The sequence below is a fragment of the Cladophialophora yegresii genome (assembly GCF_000585515.1).
Source record: "Cladophialophora yegresii CBS 114405 chromosome Unknown aczIN-supercont1.6, whole genome shotgun sequence".
Classification (NCBI taxonomy): domain Eukaryota; kingdom Fungi; phylum Ascomycota; class Eurotiomycetes; order Chaetothyriales; family Herpotrichiellaceae; genus Cladophialophora; species Cladophialophora yegresii.
Genome location: NW_006913050.1, coordinates 2,604,660 through 2,617,934, shown reverse-complemented (window position 1 = coordinate 2,617,934; position 13,275 = coordinate 2,604,660). Strand labels below are relative to the sequence as shown.

Sequence of the window (13,275 nt, the reverse complement as noted above, 5' to 3'; positions counted from 1 at the left end):
ACCACCTCCGTTGGAACTCGTGCGTAGGTTGGTGTGCTAGAGCCATTCTCGCGGCCGGTAGCGATGCCAATTAGCAAAGTCAAGCACCCTTCAATTCTTTGGGTGAAGAAGTTGAGAACGACAACACATCAGGCTGAGCAGCTTCCAAGACACTCGAAGACTCGGTCAGGCAAGAACCTGTCGAGAAAGGCGGCTCCAGTAAGCCACATGCAAGGTTCTTGGGTATATTTAGATTTCAGCCCAGTTCACAAGTCCGTTACACGCGGTTACGGACTTCCTTCGACTTGCTCGCAGACCGGGCGTCGACGGCGTCCAGAACCGGAAACCTTGCCAAGGCATGGCTTTTGGTGGAGGAGGCTTTGCCCGATCATGAACCGTGAAAGGCTGCAAGGCAGACTGGGTGGGCGCTTCCAGCCTCATGACACCCTTTGCGAACCTCGAATGTCTTCTAGCCATCACTCCGGACAGACCTGAGAGCCTGTCGACGTACTATTTCACACACCATGGCTTCGAACGAAGTGCGTGGAATCACATCGCGATTTCAGGTGCATCAAGCATCAGGGGTGTGCAAGACATCGACGACCGTTTCACTCCTGCTGCTTTCGCTTTGGGTACCGCCAGCGGTATGCAGCCTCATCTGCGGCTCAAGCATCTTCCGACGGAGATTATCTCGCATCAAGAACCAGCCGGAAGAGCACGCTGGATATGTCAACAGATTCTACCTCTTTGTGTCCTTATTTGGCAGCTTTTTCTTCCAGGCCGTTGTCTTCGCTATCGCGCAGGCCCAACTTCTGGCCGACAGTAATCCAGATAACTCGTTCTCGGATCTTTATTGGGTATGGTTGATCAGACCTCTGCCGGCAACATTTGTGCTGTTCATGGCGTACATGTGTCCTACGCTCTACCTCGAGAGCGCTTTGGAGATGCAATGTGTGGAAGGAGTGTTCGGCATGTTTACGATTGGCATCTACGACGATATTCGTAAAGGCGTCAGAGGAGCTGATATCCTTCAGCCCGGGGTGAAGCATATCCGCGATGGAGCCAACCTGGGCTTCGCCTTCTGGATTCTGTCCTTCTTCGTCGCTCTTGCGGTCGTCGCACTCCTCAAGATTGGGATGCTGCGCCATAGACCTCCTGACAACACTCCAATCGGCGGCACACCACTCCGCCTATGGACAGGTTGGAGCATCATTTTCAACATGATGCGGATGATAGCCGGCTTTCTGATATGGGCTGGTATTGCTCAGGTGGACCAACAGGTTTTCTGCCTCAGCCTCGCCGCAACAGGCGGCATTGCCGCGATCGCCTTTGCGAGCGCCCTGGTCGATCATGGCTGGAGGGCTTATTTCTGTGTGCTGGAAGGTACGACAATGGGCCCGCTCAGCTCAGTTTTTCGGTGAGTGCCGCTTCCGTTACATTACGAGATCGACTCGCACCTTATTAACTTCCACCGCCAGAGACTTGCTGCTACCTTCTTATCAGAAGGGACCCAGAGACGAAGAGACAAGTGGCAATGAGGCCACATCGAGTACAAGGACCCAGGGTCCATCCTGGCGCTGAAGTGGTTCAACCTTCATGCAAAACGCTGTTGAAACCTGGCTTAGTGCACTTAAAGCGTTCTGTGGCGGCCTCCTGGTTAAATACACAACATTCGCGCCTTGCTTTCGAAGACTTCGCTGAAAGTGCAACATAAGCAGGCCATATGTATTTCTTTCCTTACACTCCCAGCGCAGTGTGATTCTTCCTCATATCCAAGACTCGGTGCCAGAATCACCTGATTCATAACCAGGATCCTCGTTCCATCCTTCTTCATACAATGGATCTCCCTTCTGAGGACGTGGCGCCGTCGCAATGGCTCCTTTCGCCTCAAACCTTTTACCCACCATCTGACAGCCGGGTATGTGCCTGTACTCGTACCTCCCGTTCTTGAGCGGAAAAATCACCTTGCACTTCCAGCAAAACTTGGTTCCACACCCGATCGTTCCAGCTTGGTACAGAAGTCAGCAAACAGTGATCCAGCATGCGAAAGGGCTTGGAGAATAGCTTGGACAGACACTTAACACACGTCATATGCGCGCAGCCTTTGATCTTGTGGATGAACCGGCGACAGTCCTTCTTTGGACATCGCTTACACTTCTTCCGTCTCGCAGCTTCCACTTGGTCGCGTTGAGGATTGAGCTTGCGACTCTGTTCGCAGGTCTCTCCACGGTGACCAATCTCCTTACACAGAAAGCAGCTCAATTTCCTACAGCGAGAGCACGCCCAGAAAGGATCAGAGTCTACCTACCACATTAGCAACCGTGTCCTCCACAGCCACTGGCTCAAGTAGGCGATACTCACCTCGGACGTCGACTATCTGCCCGTTGCCGCACGAACTATCATGGCAGACCCGATACTTTGGGTTATGGGATAGAGCTTCGAACGTCTTCTCTTTGATGTACCTATACCGCCTTGATGAAAATCTGTCGCGGACGTTGCTGGAGGAGTGAGACACTTACGCCCTGAAGATCTCTGGAGAGACAAACTTGTCGACATCCCTAGGGGTCAGCACTTCGTTGCAACCCTGATGCGGACATTTGATCGACCGCCAGTCCCCTGCGTTGATGCGTCCCTCGAGATCTCTCCTGAGGCAGTCGCGACACTGGACTGGATCATGCTGACATTTGTCCGTTGTTTGGAGCTCCGAATACTGCTCTGGCGTGATCTGCTCGCAATAACACACCTTGCATTCAAGGACGCGATGCTTATCGACCAAGGCGAGGTATCTTCCAAGCCACTCAGTGCTTTCGCCTTCTCGACCTTTAGGGCGGCCCTCACCTCTCAACGATAGCCGTCTTTCCCAACCTCCGGATCACCCTGTCCTTCTGAACCAATGCGGACCGTTGGCAGCCCTTCTCGAAGCATTGTTGTCTCCGTTCTGTTATCGTCTGTACCAATTCCGCATCGCAATGGTAGCAAACGCCAAGCATGTTGTCCGGATCGAAGTTTGCAACATGTCCTGCAGAGCATGTCACAGCTGACAATGCAAAATCTGAGCGCATTAATGAAGTCGAGACCTCTTCCTTGTCGCACCACATGCATTTGAATTTCCCCTTGGCAAGAAATGAAGTATGGAAAAGCAGATTGATCTTCCAGTAGACCTTCCAGTCATCGGCATCGTCGCTGTCCGCCATAGCAACAACGAGGCTGTTGAGAGTCAGTAATCGCTTTCGGCGAGGTGTACTTCGACAGGAAAGATCAACGCCTTCAGCCTGATCGAGGTTCCAAGGTGTTCAAGAAGCGCCTGACACCCTGTCCGGCAGTGCGCCTCACAGCCTCAAATGCAATACCCAGTCTTGGCTCCGTTGCCCGAAAAAATAGTGGCAGCCTTACAAAAGGACGATACTCAACCAAAGTCCGACGCTTTTCACTGCCTCGCCGAAAGCTAAGGCAAGCTCTAAAATGTGACGCCTTCGGGCATGAGGCTGACATTCATTGGTTTGGTGTTTGCGAAGTGTCTTACATGAATACCTCGAGTCACATAAGGGCCTGCCTTACCCTCTGAGCCGCCGCACCCATCCTGTCCAGATCCTAACCAGGCTCTGCCGTTGGTGCCGGTCTGCTGTTATTCACCCAGTGTATTTGACATTGGCAGAGACCGTTCAAACGCCCGAGTACAATAACTCCTCAGGAAGAACAAGATGGCGGCCACATTCGATTCAATCAGGATCGTTACGCAAGATCAGTCCCAAGAGCTCGAAATCAAAGATGTTCCTCGTGCGCAAAGGTTCGAGAATTTCAAGAGTCGAGTGGCAGTTGAGCTTGGCCGGGCTGAGAAGAGATACGTCAATCCTGAAGACCTTGACCTGTTCGTTTTCAGCGAGAAGATGGAGGACAAGGGTGTGTTGCTGTGATAGTCCGCTCAGATCCTGTATTTGACCCAGAGACAGAACGTACTCTCGCCGATTACGGCATCAAAGAGGTACGTGCCTCCAGGACCCCTCGACAAGGCAAAAAACCTCCATCTTGGCGGGCTCCGATCCCACGCCCATGACACTAGACTGACATATGGTGCATTAATGCAGGGCGCAATCGTAACCCGAATCGACCACTTCCACGGCACCAGTCGTCGGGCTCAGACCAATTCTACTCCCAAACCTGGTCAGGCCGACCTCCCACCATACCCCGGCCCTCCCACCGGTAAAGCACTGGATAATGTCTTCGTCAAACTCGACCACCGAACGATCAATCTCCACGGCCTTACCACCACCAGCACCGTTCAAGAGCTGTATGACAAGCTGAAAAAAGAAGCCAAGGTCAGTCAGGCTAACACCGGGCTGATCTTTGGGAGTAAGGAGTTGAAACCCAATCTGAGTGAGTGCTGGTCGTGGTATTGTTGGTCCAACCAAAAGGCTGACTTGACCGCCATTGCAGCTTTGAGGGATGTTGCGATTGACAACGTGAGTACTTATCTTCTCTCATGTTCAATCAGGAACCGCTGCTGACCTACCTACTCACTTTGGCGCTTTAGAACAGCACCATATTCGTCTTCGACAAGCTCATAGGCGGCCGATGCTGAGATGCGCTGCCATGCGTTGCCATGCGACTGGCATCTTGGGAAATACCTCGACGGTGTGGGCAGGGCCCCGAGCGTGCGACTCAGTGCAGTGCACGGTGGTGTTATGGTCATAATCTGCAAGGGAATAGCACAGACGGAGAAGTGGAAAGTCGATATGAGGTATCAAACTGGCAAAGGCGTTGATAGGCTCATATACGAAGTGATGATTCCCGCATTCGGATGGAACTCATGATCCAAAGTATTCACCACCCAACTAGTTGTACCCCAGTTCATTGTCAGGGTCGTCACGAGTTCTAATGTAATGAAGGGAGATGCTGCTGTTCCCTCATGCTTACGCCAAGTTGGAGGTCCAGCTCGCCAGGCAACTACGTTGTATCGTGCCTGCGCTTAGCCGAACAGGTGCCTTTGGTGGACCCGCGATCCACCGTAGCTACTCCTCCTTCGATGCCTCCCGCCGATTTACATTTTCGGCCAGTGACCAAACACGATTTCGACGTCACATAACAGGACTCAAGCTGGAAGAAACTCTTTGGCCTGGACACGAACAAAGCTATTGTGGAACAGAACACTCTCAATCAACCGGCCTCCGATCTCTTTGTCACCGCTTGCGCACTAACATCCTCGACTCGACCTCCTCACCACTTCCCACTGCTGATTTCCCTCGCATGAGACCACATCCCCAAGCGACGGGCTACGCCGATTCTCAGCTCCGTTTCCGATTCCCTTGGAGCACCACCAGCCGCTATAGTTGCGAATCTCTACTCAGTCTGCCCGTTTGAGGCACGCATTCGAGGCACATCATTTGCCTTCAGCAATAACCGTTGACCATACGGGTACCCGCCACCCCTCACTAACCGATGCACGAAACGCCCTGTACAGCACCCACGAAAACATGTCTGGAATATATTCGGTCGAAGACCTGTTGAAGCTACGAGCGTCGCCACTAATATGTAAACCCCCAAATCTGCCAGCGATCGAAGAATGGATGGGGTATGAAGCACCAGACCAGCCATGGACCAAGCAAGAGTATGATAACTGACACTCGGCCAGACCGCCAGAACCGAGCGGCAGGAGACCTGCTCCACGCACGAGCAAAGATGAACCGCTTATACAGACTGAAACCTTCCAAAAGAGGCCCACACTCCTCGACTCCCAACGACGAACAACTACCGGTACATCAACCAGATACATGGCCATCGCTATAACTGCTAACAGAAACACTTGCAGACCCCGATCGCATCGTACTTGGCCCACCTCGCCGCTCCTTCGCTTCTTCCAATGCGCGCGCCCTCGGCAGAGCACAGGATGCGCCAGACGAGAAAGATCGCACTACTTTGGGGGACAGGACGAAGACTGGCGAAGAGCTAGAGCGACATCACGAGCGAAGACATACTCAGACAAATGGGCGCTACACCAATCGCCAACAGAGTGAAGATCCGGAGCCTGAAGGCCGTCGTGACTACGACCGTAGGCCAAAGTGGGCAGGAAGAGATCGGGGTGATCCTGACCCAGACAACGATCAAGCTCTGGAAGAACCATCGCGTGGCCCAAGACGAGATACACTATCGAGGGCTAAGCTGTCGCAGTCGTGGTTCAGAAAGGACACTGGTGACGCTGAGGAGGACAAGGCCCCAGACTGGCGTCGGGATCGAGGCAGAGACCGTGATTGGGATCGGGACCGCAATGCCAAAGCCGAGGCGGAGCCTGAATGGATGGACTCGGCCGAACCCGAGGAACCGTTCCAAGCCCGTACCCAAGAAGACTTCCAACGGTGGAAAGAGCGCATGAAAGCTGGGGGAGCAGCACCGCTCGAGACCGCTGTCGCCAGTCCGCCACCCGAGGAGAAACCTTTAGCCAGACGAGTTGTCTCGGCCGAACCAGACGACTCGATGGACAAGTTCTTAGCTAGGTTCGAGTCCAAAGCTACTGAGCAGAAGGCCGCGACCGTTAAGCCGCATGGCAAGAGCAAATTCGCCTCGCTGTTCAGTCCTGCAGCCGAGCAAAACAAGCAGGTCGAATTTCCTTCGCAGCCACAGCTCCCATTTACAGAAAGACCTTCGTCTGCTGAAGCAGCTGGTCCTGCCACTGATGCTGACCAGGCCGGATTTGCGCGCATTCTGGAAATGCTACAGACTCGTAGCAACAATCCCACCCCCCAGAGCCAAGAGGCACCGAAACCGAGAACGTCACTCTATGCTAGAGCTCCTGAACAGAAAGCCGAACCCGAATCGGGGCCTCCTCAGCTCGATCTGATCGCGCTTCTGGCTGGTGAGAACGAAGCGGCACAACAAAAGCGGCTAGATCAGGACCAACCCTCTGCACCGCAACATCGATCGATTGATACCAAACCACCTGTCTCACAACCCATCCACACACGGCAACAATCGAGCATCAACAAGGATGAAGTTCTCTTGAGCCTGCTCCGCCAAGCGAGTTTGGCACCAAAACCGCAACCACCACCTCCTGCGGGAAGTGGCCATATGTTTGCATCAGCGAATGATGCAGGCAATCGACCTATCGCTTCCCGTGGAGCTGCCATTTCTCCCATTCAAGCGGAACAAAATGCCTTCAGAGCAGCCACTCGAGCGTCGATGTTTGATGAATCGCCCGTGTCCATGTACTCGAGCGACCAGGCTACAAGAGAGCCGGGCACAAGACGGCCTACCAACGGTGGTCAACCTTCGCAGGAAGATCTTCTGATTTCATTCCTTCGAGGCCAGCAATCCCAGCAGAGACCGGCGCAAACCCCACAACAAACTGCGCAGGGTTATCCACCTGGTCTCCACCGACCTCCTGGGTTGGACCAGGTACCACGGCAGAACCCGAACTGGGTTGCTCAGCAGGCGCAAGCCCAACAGCAACCACCTCGCCAGCCATCGCTCCCTCCAGGCCTGGCTAACATTCCCCGTAGCATGTCAGGTGCGCCTTATGGACAACCGCAGCAGATCCCTATACAACAAGTCCAACAACAGCGGCCACAACAACCCCAACGCAAATATACCTCAGAGTCAGCCATGCCTCCTCCAAACCTGCCCCCAGGGATGTATCCGCCTCCCGGGTTCATGAACGCCGGTCCACCGCTCGGCTTTCCTGGTGGAATGGCAAACCATCCGGCCGCCAGGTTTGGGGGTGACCCGGGACCGCAACAACGCGCTTTTATGGAAATGTATGGTGAAGTAGGAGGTCGTGGATTGGGACTGAGAGGTGGCGCGGGCAACGGTGGCATGCCACCCTATCGATAAGAGAAGACTTAGGCAGATCTCATACGTGCGACTCACTCGTGGGAGCAATGGCGAAGGATAACCCTAAGATCGACAAAGAATTGTTGGAGGCAGGCTGCAACGGACAGGACCTCAGCCCGATGGAGTCCAACAGAAAAGGTGGACTGGACGATAAATCTTCACTGACTGTACAGACGGCACAGTATAGGCACGCTTGTTGTTCGCCGAACAGCTCCGGGAGGACAAAGGAAAGGAGCCAAGATCAAGAGAAAAAAAATGAAAAGACTGGCGGGTAACATCGCGCACAATACCACTCACGGCTTCCGGACAACGGAACACACAGGGCAGGGCAATGCAGTCCGGGGGTTGTGGGCCTCTGGTGGATGAAGAGTGAGAAATGGGAGAGAATAAGTGAACGAAAAGCGATCGGTAGAGTGCGTCAACACCGTGGGATACAGACGACAAGTGCAAATCAAATGGAATAAACACCTTGCGACACGCCACGCAACTGCCACTTGAAATGCTCGCTTTGGTATCTGACTCTGCCCACTATGCTCACTGTGCGTTCCGTTGGACAGACGGCTTCTGCTCCTAGTCAGGGACCTCATGTGTACAGACAACTTCCTCCCCATCTACTTCCAACCGGGCACTCAGTCAATCAACATAAGCCCAGCCTCGAGTAACTGGAACCGCCTGTTCCCTGTTCTCATAGTGTACGACGCTGTCTCAAAGCATCCGTGTAAGGTAATGGTTCCTTTATTACAGTATCCGTCTGGCTGGCTGATTCCCCATGAGCGAAGCACATACTCCGTACTCCGTCCTCCGTACTCAGGACTAAGGTGTGCCTGTCCAATACCGAAGCTGCCCTTGCCTATCCTTAAGAGAGCTGTACAACGCTGCCTCAACGAACCCGTACAGGTTTATGGTCCTTTTATACAGTATTTGTCCGACTGATTGTTTACAACCAAACCACATACGTACTCCGTACTCCGGACTATGGTGTGTCTTGACAATGCCAAGGAGAGGTGCGACATAAGGCATGGTTCCCAACGTCCACATTACACAGATGGCGATGCGTGCGGTCTGGATCCGCTCCGTGGTGTCGCGCTGGTGCTTTTCAGACTTACTCGCTTGCTTGCTCATTCGTCGACGTGACTCCGTTGATAAGGAGGCCAAGGAGAGGTGCCAACAAAGAGACCGACCATGGCCAGAACGTGGATATCGGTCTTGCAGTCGTCGAATTATTCGCTTGCACAGGTGCGGACGGTGTGTCGACTAGAGTTGTCTCGCTAGCGTTGGCTGGAGTCATTGTGGTTGGGCCTGAAGGAGTCGAGGTCGGACTGCGCGAGGTCGAGGTGGGTGACTGAGAATCGGGTATTGCTTTGGCAGTTGGAGAAGAGGAGGACGAACCAAATCTTCTGATAACACCTGGGCACTCGAATTTGATCCTGCAGACGGTGTTGGCGATGCCCTGGTCTGCTGTCCTGCGCTAGGAGAAGAGCCGCTTTCGTAACAGACTGACGTTTCGGTGAGGAACCTGACGGTGAGTTCCACGTTGGCCGGTGACGGAGGGTGGCCCGTCGCACAGGTCTATAAGGCAGCCTCGTCCAGAAACGCCGTCTTGTACGTCGTGAATCGCGATTCCAGCTCCACGTGGGACGTCGTGAACAGAAGTCCCCCGGGATCAGGGCCGCACGTGTACGTGGGCGTCGTGAACATCGAATCCTGGGACCAGTAATCCACGCTCACCGTCGTGCCGAGGCCGGACGTGGGAGCGGTCGAGCAGACAGACACGCCCGCTGCGTCCACCGTCGGCAACACGCCCGTCCAGAAGTACTCGTCGGGGTTGGCGTTGAACTGGGTAGGGAAGGCACTGGCGCGCGGAAAGCGACACCATCCTAGTCAGCAGACGGCAGATTGGTATATTTTGGCCTGGGGGTCATCGTTAGGTACATCACATGGTACTGGTCAGTGTCTTGCCCGTGCGGTAGTATGTTAGCAGGAGGGTCTGCATTCCCTGGGTATTCGTGTTCGTGGACACAGTATACCCCGCTGGGATCTCATTGTAGATGTTCGACAGTCTCGTCGTGTCCTGGTCGGTGTTGACAATCTTGACGACCGTGGCCGCCACGATGGTCGAGCTGAAACTCTTGGGCATCCATTCGACTCGATAGCCGTTCATGACAAGAGCGGTGCAGGTCGTCTTGCATGACTGGCTGGCTACTGCGGCGTGGTCAGCCAAACGCCGTAACTTCCTGGTAGAGATGTGTCTTGCCTTGTGTGGGCAGGACCGAAAATATCAGGGCTGCTGCTGCATATGCATCCAGATTGCCTGTTGAGCGCATCTTGGACTGTCTGGGTCAAGAGGGTGACCCCAGCGATAGACGTGACACCTCAAGGCCGACTTCTCTTGGATAGTACTCATTTCCGTCAAGTCCTCCAGGACAGAGAGAAGACTCGCCATATGTATGTTCCAGTGGTGGACTCATGTTGGTGTTGGACGCCATCAGAAACCCTTGGCAAGCCACGAGCTGAATGCCAATCAAGGAATGCAAATGTCCAAATGCGCCGGTGGCGGTCGAGGTGTTCGAGGCACAAACCCCCCGGGGGCAGCGGAAGGGCAGTTTCCTCCTAGCTCTTTAATTATGGCTAAAGGCGCAAAGAATTGGCACGACGTCCGTCCTTGACGCCATTTCCCCTATGCTGCGGGCAGGTACTTGGTGTATGCCGCTTCGAGAGCTCCTTGCCAGCCAGAGGGAGGCCATATGCGTCTCAATATGAATACGGCGTGGCTGCTCCGAACAGCGTAAGCCCTCTTCATCTCTTAGCTGCGAAACACCATTTCCCGACCTCCGGCTTCATCTCCGCCGTGGCCGCTTGGGACTGTCTGGCGCGGCGCCACCCGACAGCCTGACAGCCTTCCTGAAGCCTTTCGAGCGACTACGATCGGATAACTCGACTTGATTGCAGATGGCCGTCCCGGCGAAGACCTTGATCAACAGGATGAGCGGATGGACGGGACCACCACAGCAAACCTGGAGCCATCGCACGTCGCCAGACCTCTCCTATGTCCCAGCCTGGGAGACACGTATCGAAGGAGTTCATCCATATGCCGCCGTCCCCCGAACGTCCAGACTCCTGGTCTAGAGCGACGCCACCATGTGCTATACCAAACCAAGTGGGACTTCACGGTGGCTGTATTCGCCACAGCCCTCTTCGTCGTCACGGCATGGTTTGCGCGGACGACCATCTCTGTCTCGTCCATGGCCAACCTGAGGTGAGGGTCTGCGTGCTTCTAGTACCTACATGGCATCGCCCGGGAAGCTGACGGGACCTATAGAACGTCAGCTCTGGCCTGAGAAACCTACTGCATGTCAATATCTCAGATACTCTGACTATCCTAAGACTACTGGAGGGCATATTATCTCTCTGCACCACCGCTCTGCTCGCGAGGGCTTTTGAATTGCCATCATGGTCTCTAGCCAGCAGAGATAACGGCGTCCGAACCCTCTGGTTCTTGGGCCTGTCACCAATCTCCAGACTCTTGGGGTCGCTTACCCAGGCATTCGATTCGAATGTTAGATGGCCGGACCGACTGGCCACAAGCCCAAGGGTTGGTGTACTCGCGGCGATTTGGGTGTCAGGAGTGGTACTGCTCGTGAGGACACGACTCGTGCTGGTGTACGAGCCAGTCAAGACTTACCCTGTCACTGCAGGGCGTGGGCCGATTCAACGACTCCTACATAGCTGAATACCTGCAATGGCCCCATGCTATTCGTCCGGCTGACATCTCTATAATCGAACCACATACTCCGTACTCCGGAATATGGTGTACCTCCTTAATGCCGAAGCTGCCCCTGCTCATACCCAAGGAAGTTGCGACATAACGCACGATCCCAGCCATACTACTTACCTAGTAGGCGGTGCGTGCGGTCTGGACCGGCTCTGCGGTGTTGCGCTGTGCTTCCTCGACTCCGTTGCTTACCTGAGCCCCAGAGTTGACAGCAAAAGGGTGAAGTGCTTTCTGAGAACGCTCAGCACAAATCGAGGTCGCCAGGAGAGAGCGAAGACTCGGCACATCTAGGTTAGAGTAGTGGACTCATGTTGCTGACAGCGGGTGGCTTGGTAGATCATCACCATTGCAGCCTAACTATAATATATTTAACTGAAGCGTTCAGAGCCTCGTCACAACGGTGTCTAATCTAGCCATGGATATTCTGTCTCTTTGGAGTCACCATGATTTTCACATGATCATCTTTGTTCGTCACCAGCTCCTCGAAGCCCTTCTGGACAACGTCATCCAGGACGATGCGACTGGTGATCATTCTTTCCACCCCCTCGAACTTGCCTGCTGGTACTTAGCTGGGCTCGCGTGTCAGGACGGGTCGGACAAGTGGCACTCACCATTCACATAGTCCTGAACCACTTCGCGGAAATCCGCATCTGTATAGGACATGGCCACTCTCAAGATGAGCTCTTTGGGCATAAAGTGCTCCATTGGCACGACAAACTTCGAACAAGCGTCAGCATGACCCGCCTCTTCTCGACGAAGAGATTTGATTCGACGTCTTACCGGCGTCTCCCAACCAGCCACATTCACGTAGGTGCCTCCGCTCCCCAAGGCATCCATTCCGTCCTTCAAGCCGGGGCCGATTCCGGCACAGTCGAAAACAAGGTCGACTCCCTTGCCGTCGGTCAGCTGGCGACACTTGTTCCCGACCTTGTCGTGCAAAGGATTGAAGACCTCGGCGGCAAAATCGGCGGTTTGTTTCTGTCGCTGTAGTGTTGGCTCGGAGACGTATATCCGTTCTGCACCTTGTGCCCGGAGATTGAAGATGACTGCCAGGCCGACGGGGCCCCCGCCGATGACCAGAACACTAAGGTCGTCGAAGCGTGCCATGCCTGACGATTTCAATGCATGTCTTCCGACGACCAAGGGTTCGATGAGCGCGGCGTCGGACAGAGGCACGGAGCCGGGGAGAGCATGGCACATGTTCTCGTCAACGGCCACGGCCTCTGAGAAGCCGCCGCCGTGGCCGTGCAGGCCTTTGAACGCCCACTGTCTGCAGATATTGGTCTGGGACGCCCCGCACCGGTCGCACGACTTGCAATACATCCGTGGGTCTACCATGACCGCCTGGCCGGGGCGCAAGGTACAGCCGGCACTGGTTTTGCTGACACGTCCACAGAATTCGTGACCCATCGTGACGGGCAGAGATTCTCCCGTCAGTGGATGAGGTGTCTCCTTGGTCGGGATCACTCGTGGCCCTGCTTCCCGTCAGCCCCTTTGTTTTCTCAGTTCCTTCCTTGGATAGTGAAACATGCCAACAAGGTATTCGTGAAGGTCGGAACCACAGATTCCGCACCATTCGACGTCAACGAGGACTTGGCCTGGCGATAGCTCTGGGACAGGGACATCGTCGACGATGCGAATGTCACGCGGGCCGTAAAACCTTGCAGCTTTCATCTTGTGAAACTGGCAGGTCTTTTGGCTTT

At 54.5% G+C, this 13,275-nt stretch overlaps 6 protein-coding genes across 6 annotated transcripts; 3 read left to right on the top strand and 3 right to left on the bottom strand.

Annotated features, from left to right (window-relative positions):
* Positions 1 to 503: 503 nt before the first annotated feature.
* Positions 504 to 1,400, top strand: A1O7_08977 (uncharacterized protein; the record flags this gene model as incomplete). The annotated part of the gene is made up of 1 exon (XM_007762966.1): positions 504 to 1,400. One exon carries the CDS (start codon positions 504 to 506, stop codon positions 1,398 to 1,400), a length of 897 nt encoding a protein of 298 aa, XP_007761156.1.
* A 658-nt stretch (positions 1,401 to 2,058) lies between these two features.
* On the bottom strand, positions 2,059 to 2,686 carry A1O7_08976 (uncharacterized protein; the record flags this gene model as incomplete). The annotated part of the gene is made up of 3 exons (XM_007762965.1): positions 2,059 to 2,279; positions 2,341 to 2,441; positions 2,499 to 2,686. Coding segments are annotated over 3 exons (510 nt in total), but the record flags the coding sequence as incomplete, so codon positions are not given.
* A 1,372-nt stretch (positions 2,687 to 4,058) lies between these two features.
* On the top strand, positions 4,059 to 4,558 carry A1O7_08975 (uncharacterized protein; the record flags this gene model as incomplete). Its single annotated transcript, XM_007762964.1, has 3 exons — positions 4,059 to 4,353; positions 4,414 to 4,439; positions 4,511 to 4,558. 3 exons carry the CDS (start codon positions 4,059 to 4,061, stop codon positions 4,556 to 4,558), a joined length of 369 nt encoding a protein of 122 aa, XP_007761154.1.
* Positions 4,559 to 5,450: 892 nt separating this feature from the next.
* A1O7_08974 (uncharacterized protein) lies at positions 5,451 to 7,800 on the top strand (the record flags this gene model as incomplete). Its single annotated transcript, XM_007762963.1, has 3 exons — positions 5,451 to 5,548; positions 5,609 to 5,730; positions 5,786 to 7,800. The coding sequence occupies 3 exons, from the start codon at positions 5,451 to 5,453 to the stop codon at positions 7,798 to 7,800; spliced, it is 2,235 nt and encodes a 744-aa protein (XP_007761153.1).
* Positions 7,801 to 9,369: 1,569 nt separating this feature from the next.
* A1O7_08973 (uncharacterized protein) lies at positions 9,370 to 9,961 on the bottom strand (the record flags this gene model as incomplete). The annotated part of the gene is made up of 2 exons (XM_007762962.1): positions 9,370 to 9,652; positions 9,738 to 9,961. 2 exons carry the CDS (start codon positions 9,959 to 9,961, stop codon positions 9,370 to 9,372), a joined length of 507 nt encoding a protein of 168 aa, XP_007761152.1.
* Positions 9,962 to 11,981: 2,020 nt separating this feature from the next.
* Positions 11,982 to 13,246, bottom strand: A1O7_08972 (uncharacterized protein; the record flags this gene model as incomplete). Its single annotated transcript, XM_007762961.1, has 4 exons — positions 11,982 to 12,127; positions 12,184 to 12,289; positions 12,353 to 13,024; positions 13,109 to 13,246. The coding sequence occupies 4 exons, from the start codon at positions 13,244 to 13,246 to the stop codon at positions 11,982 to 11,984; spliced, it is 1,062 nt and encodes a 353-aa protein (XP_007761151.1).
* Positions 13,247 to 13,275: the final 29 nt, after the last annotated feature.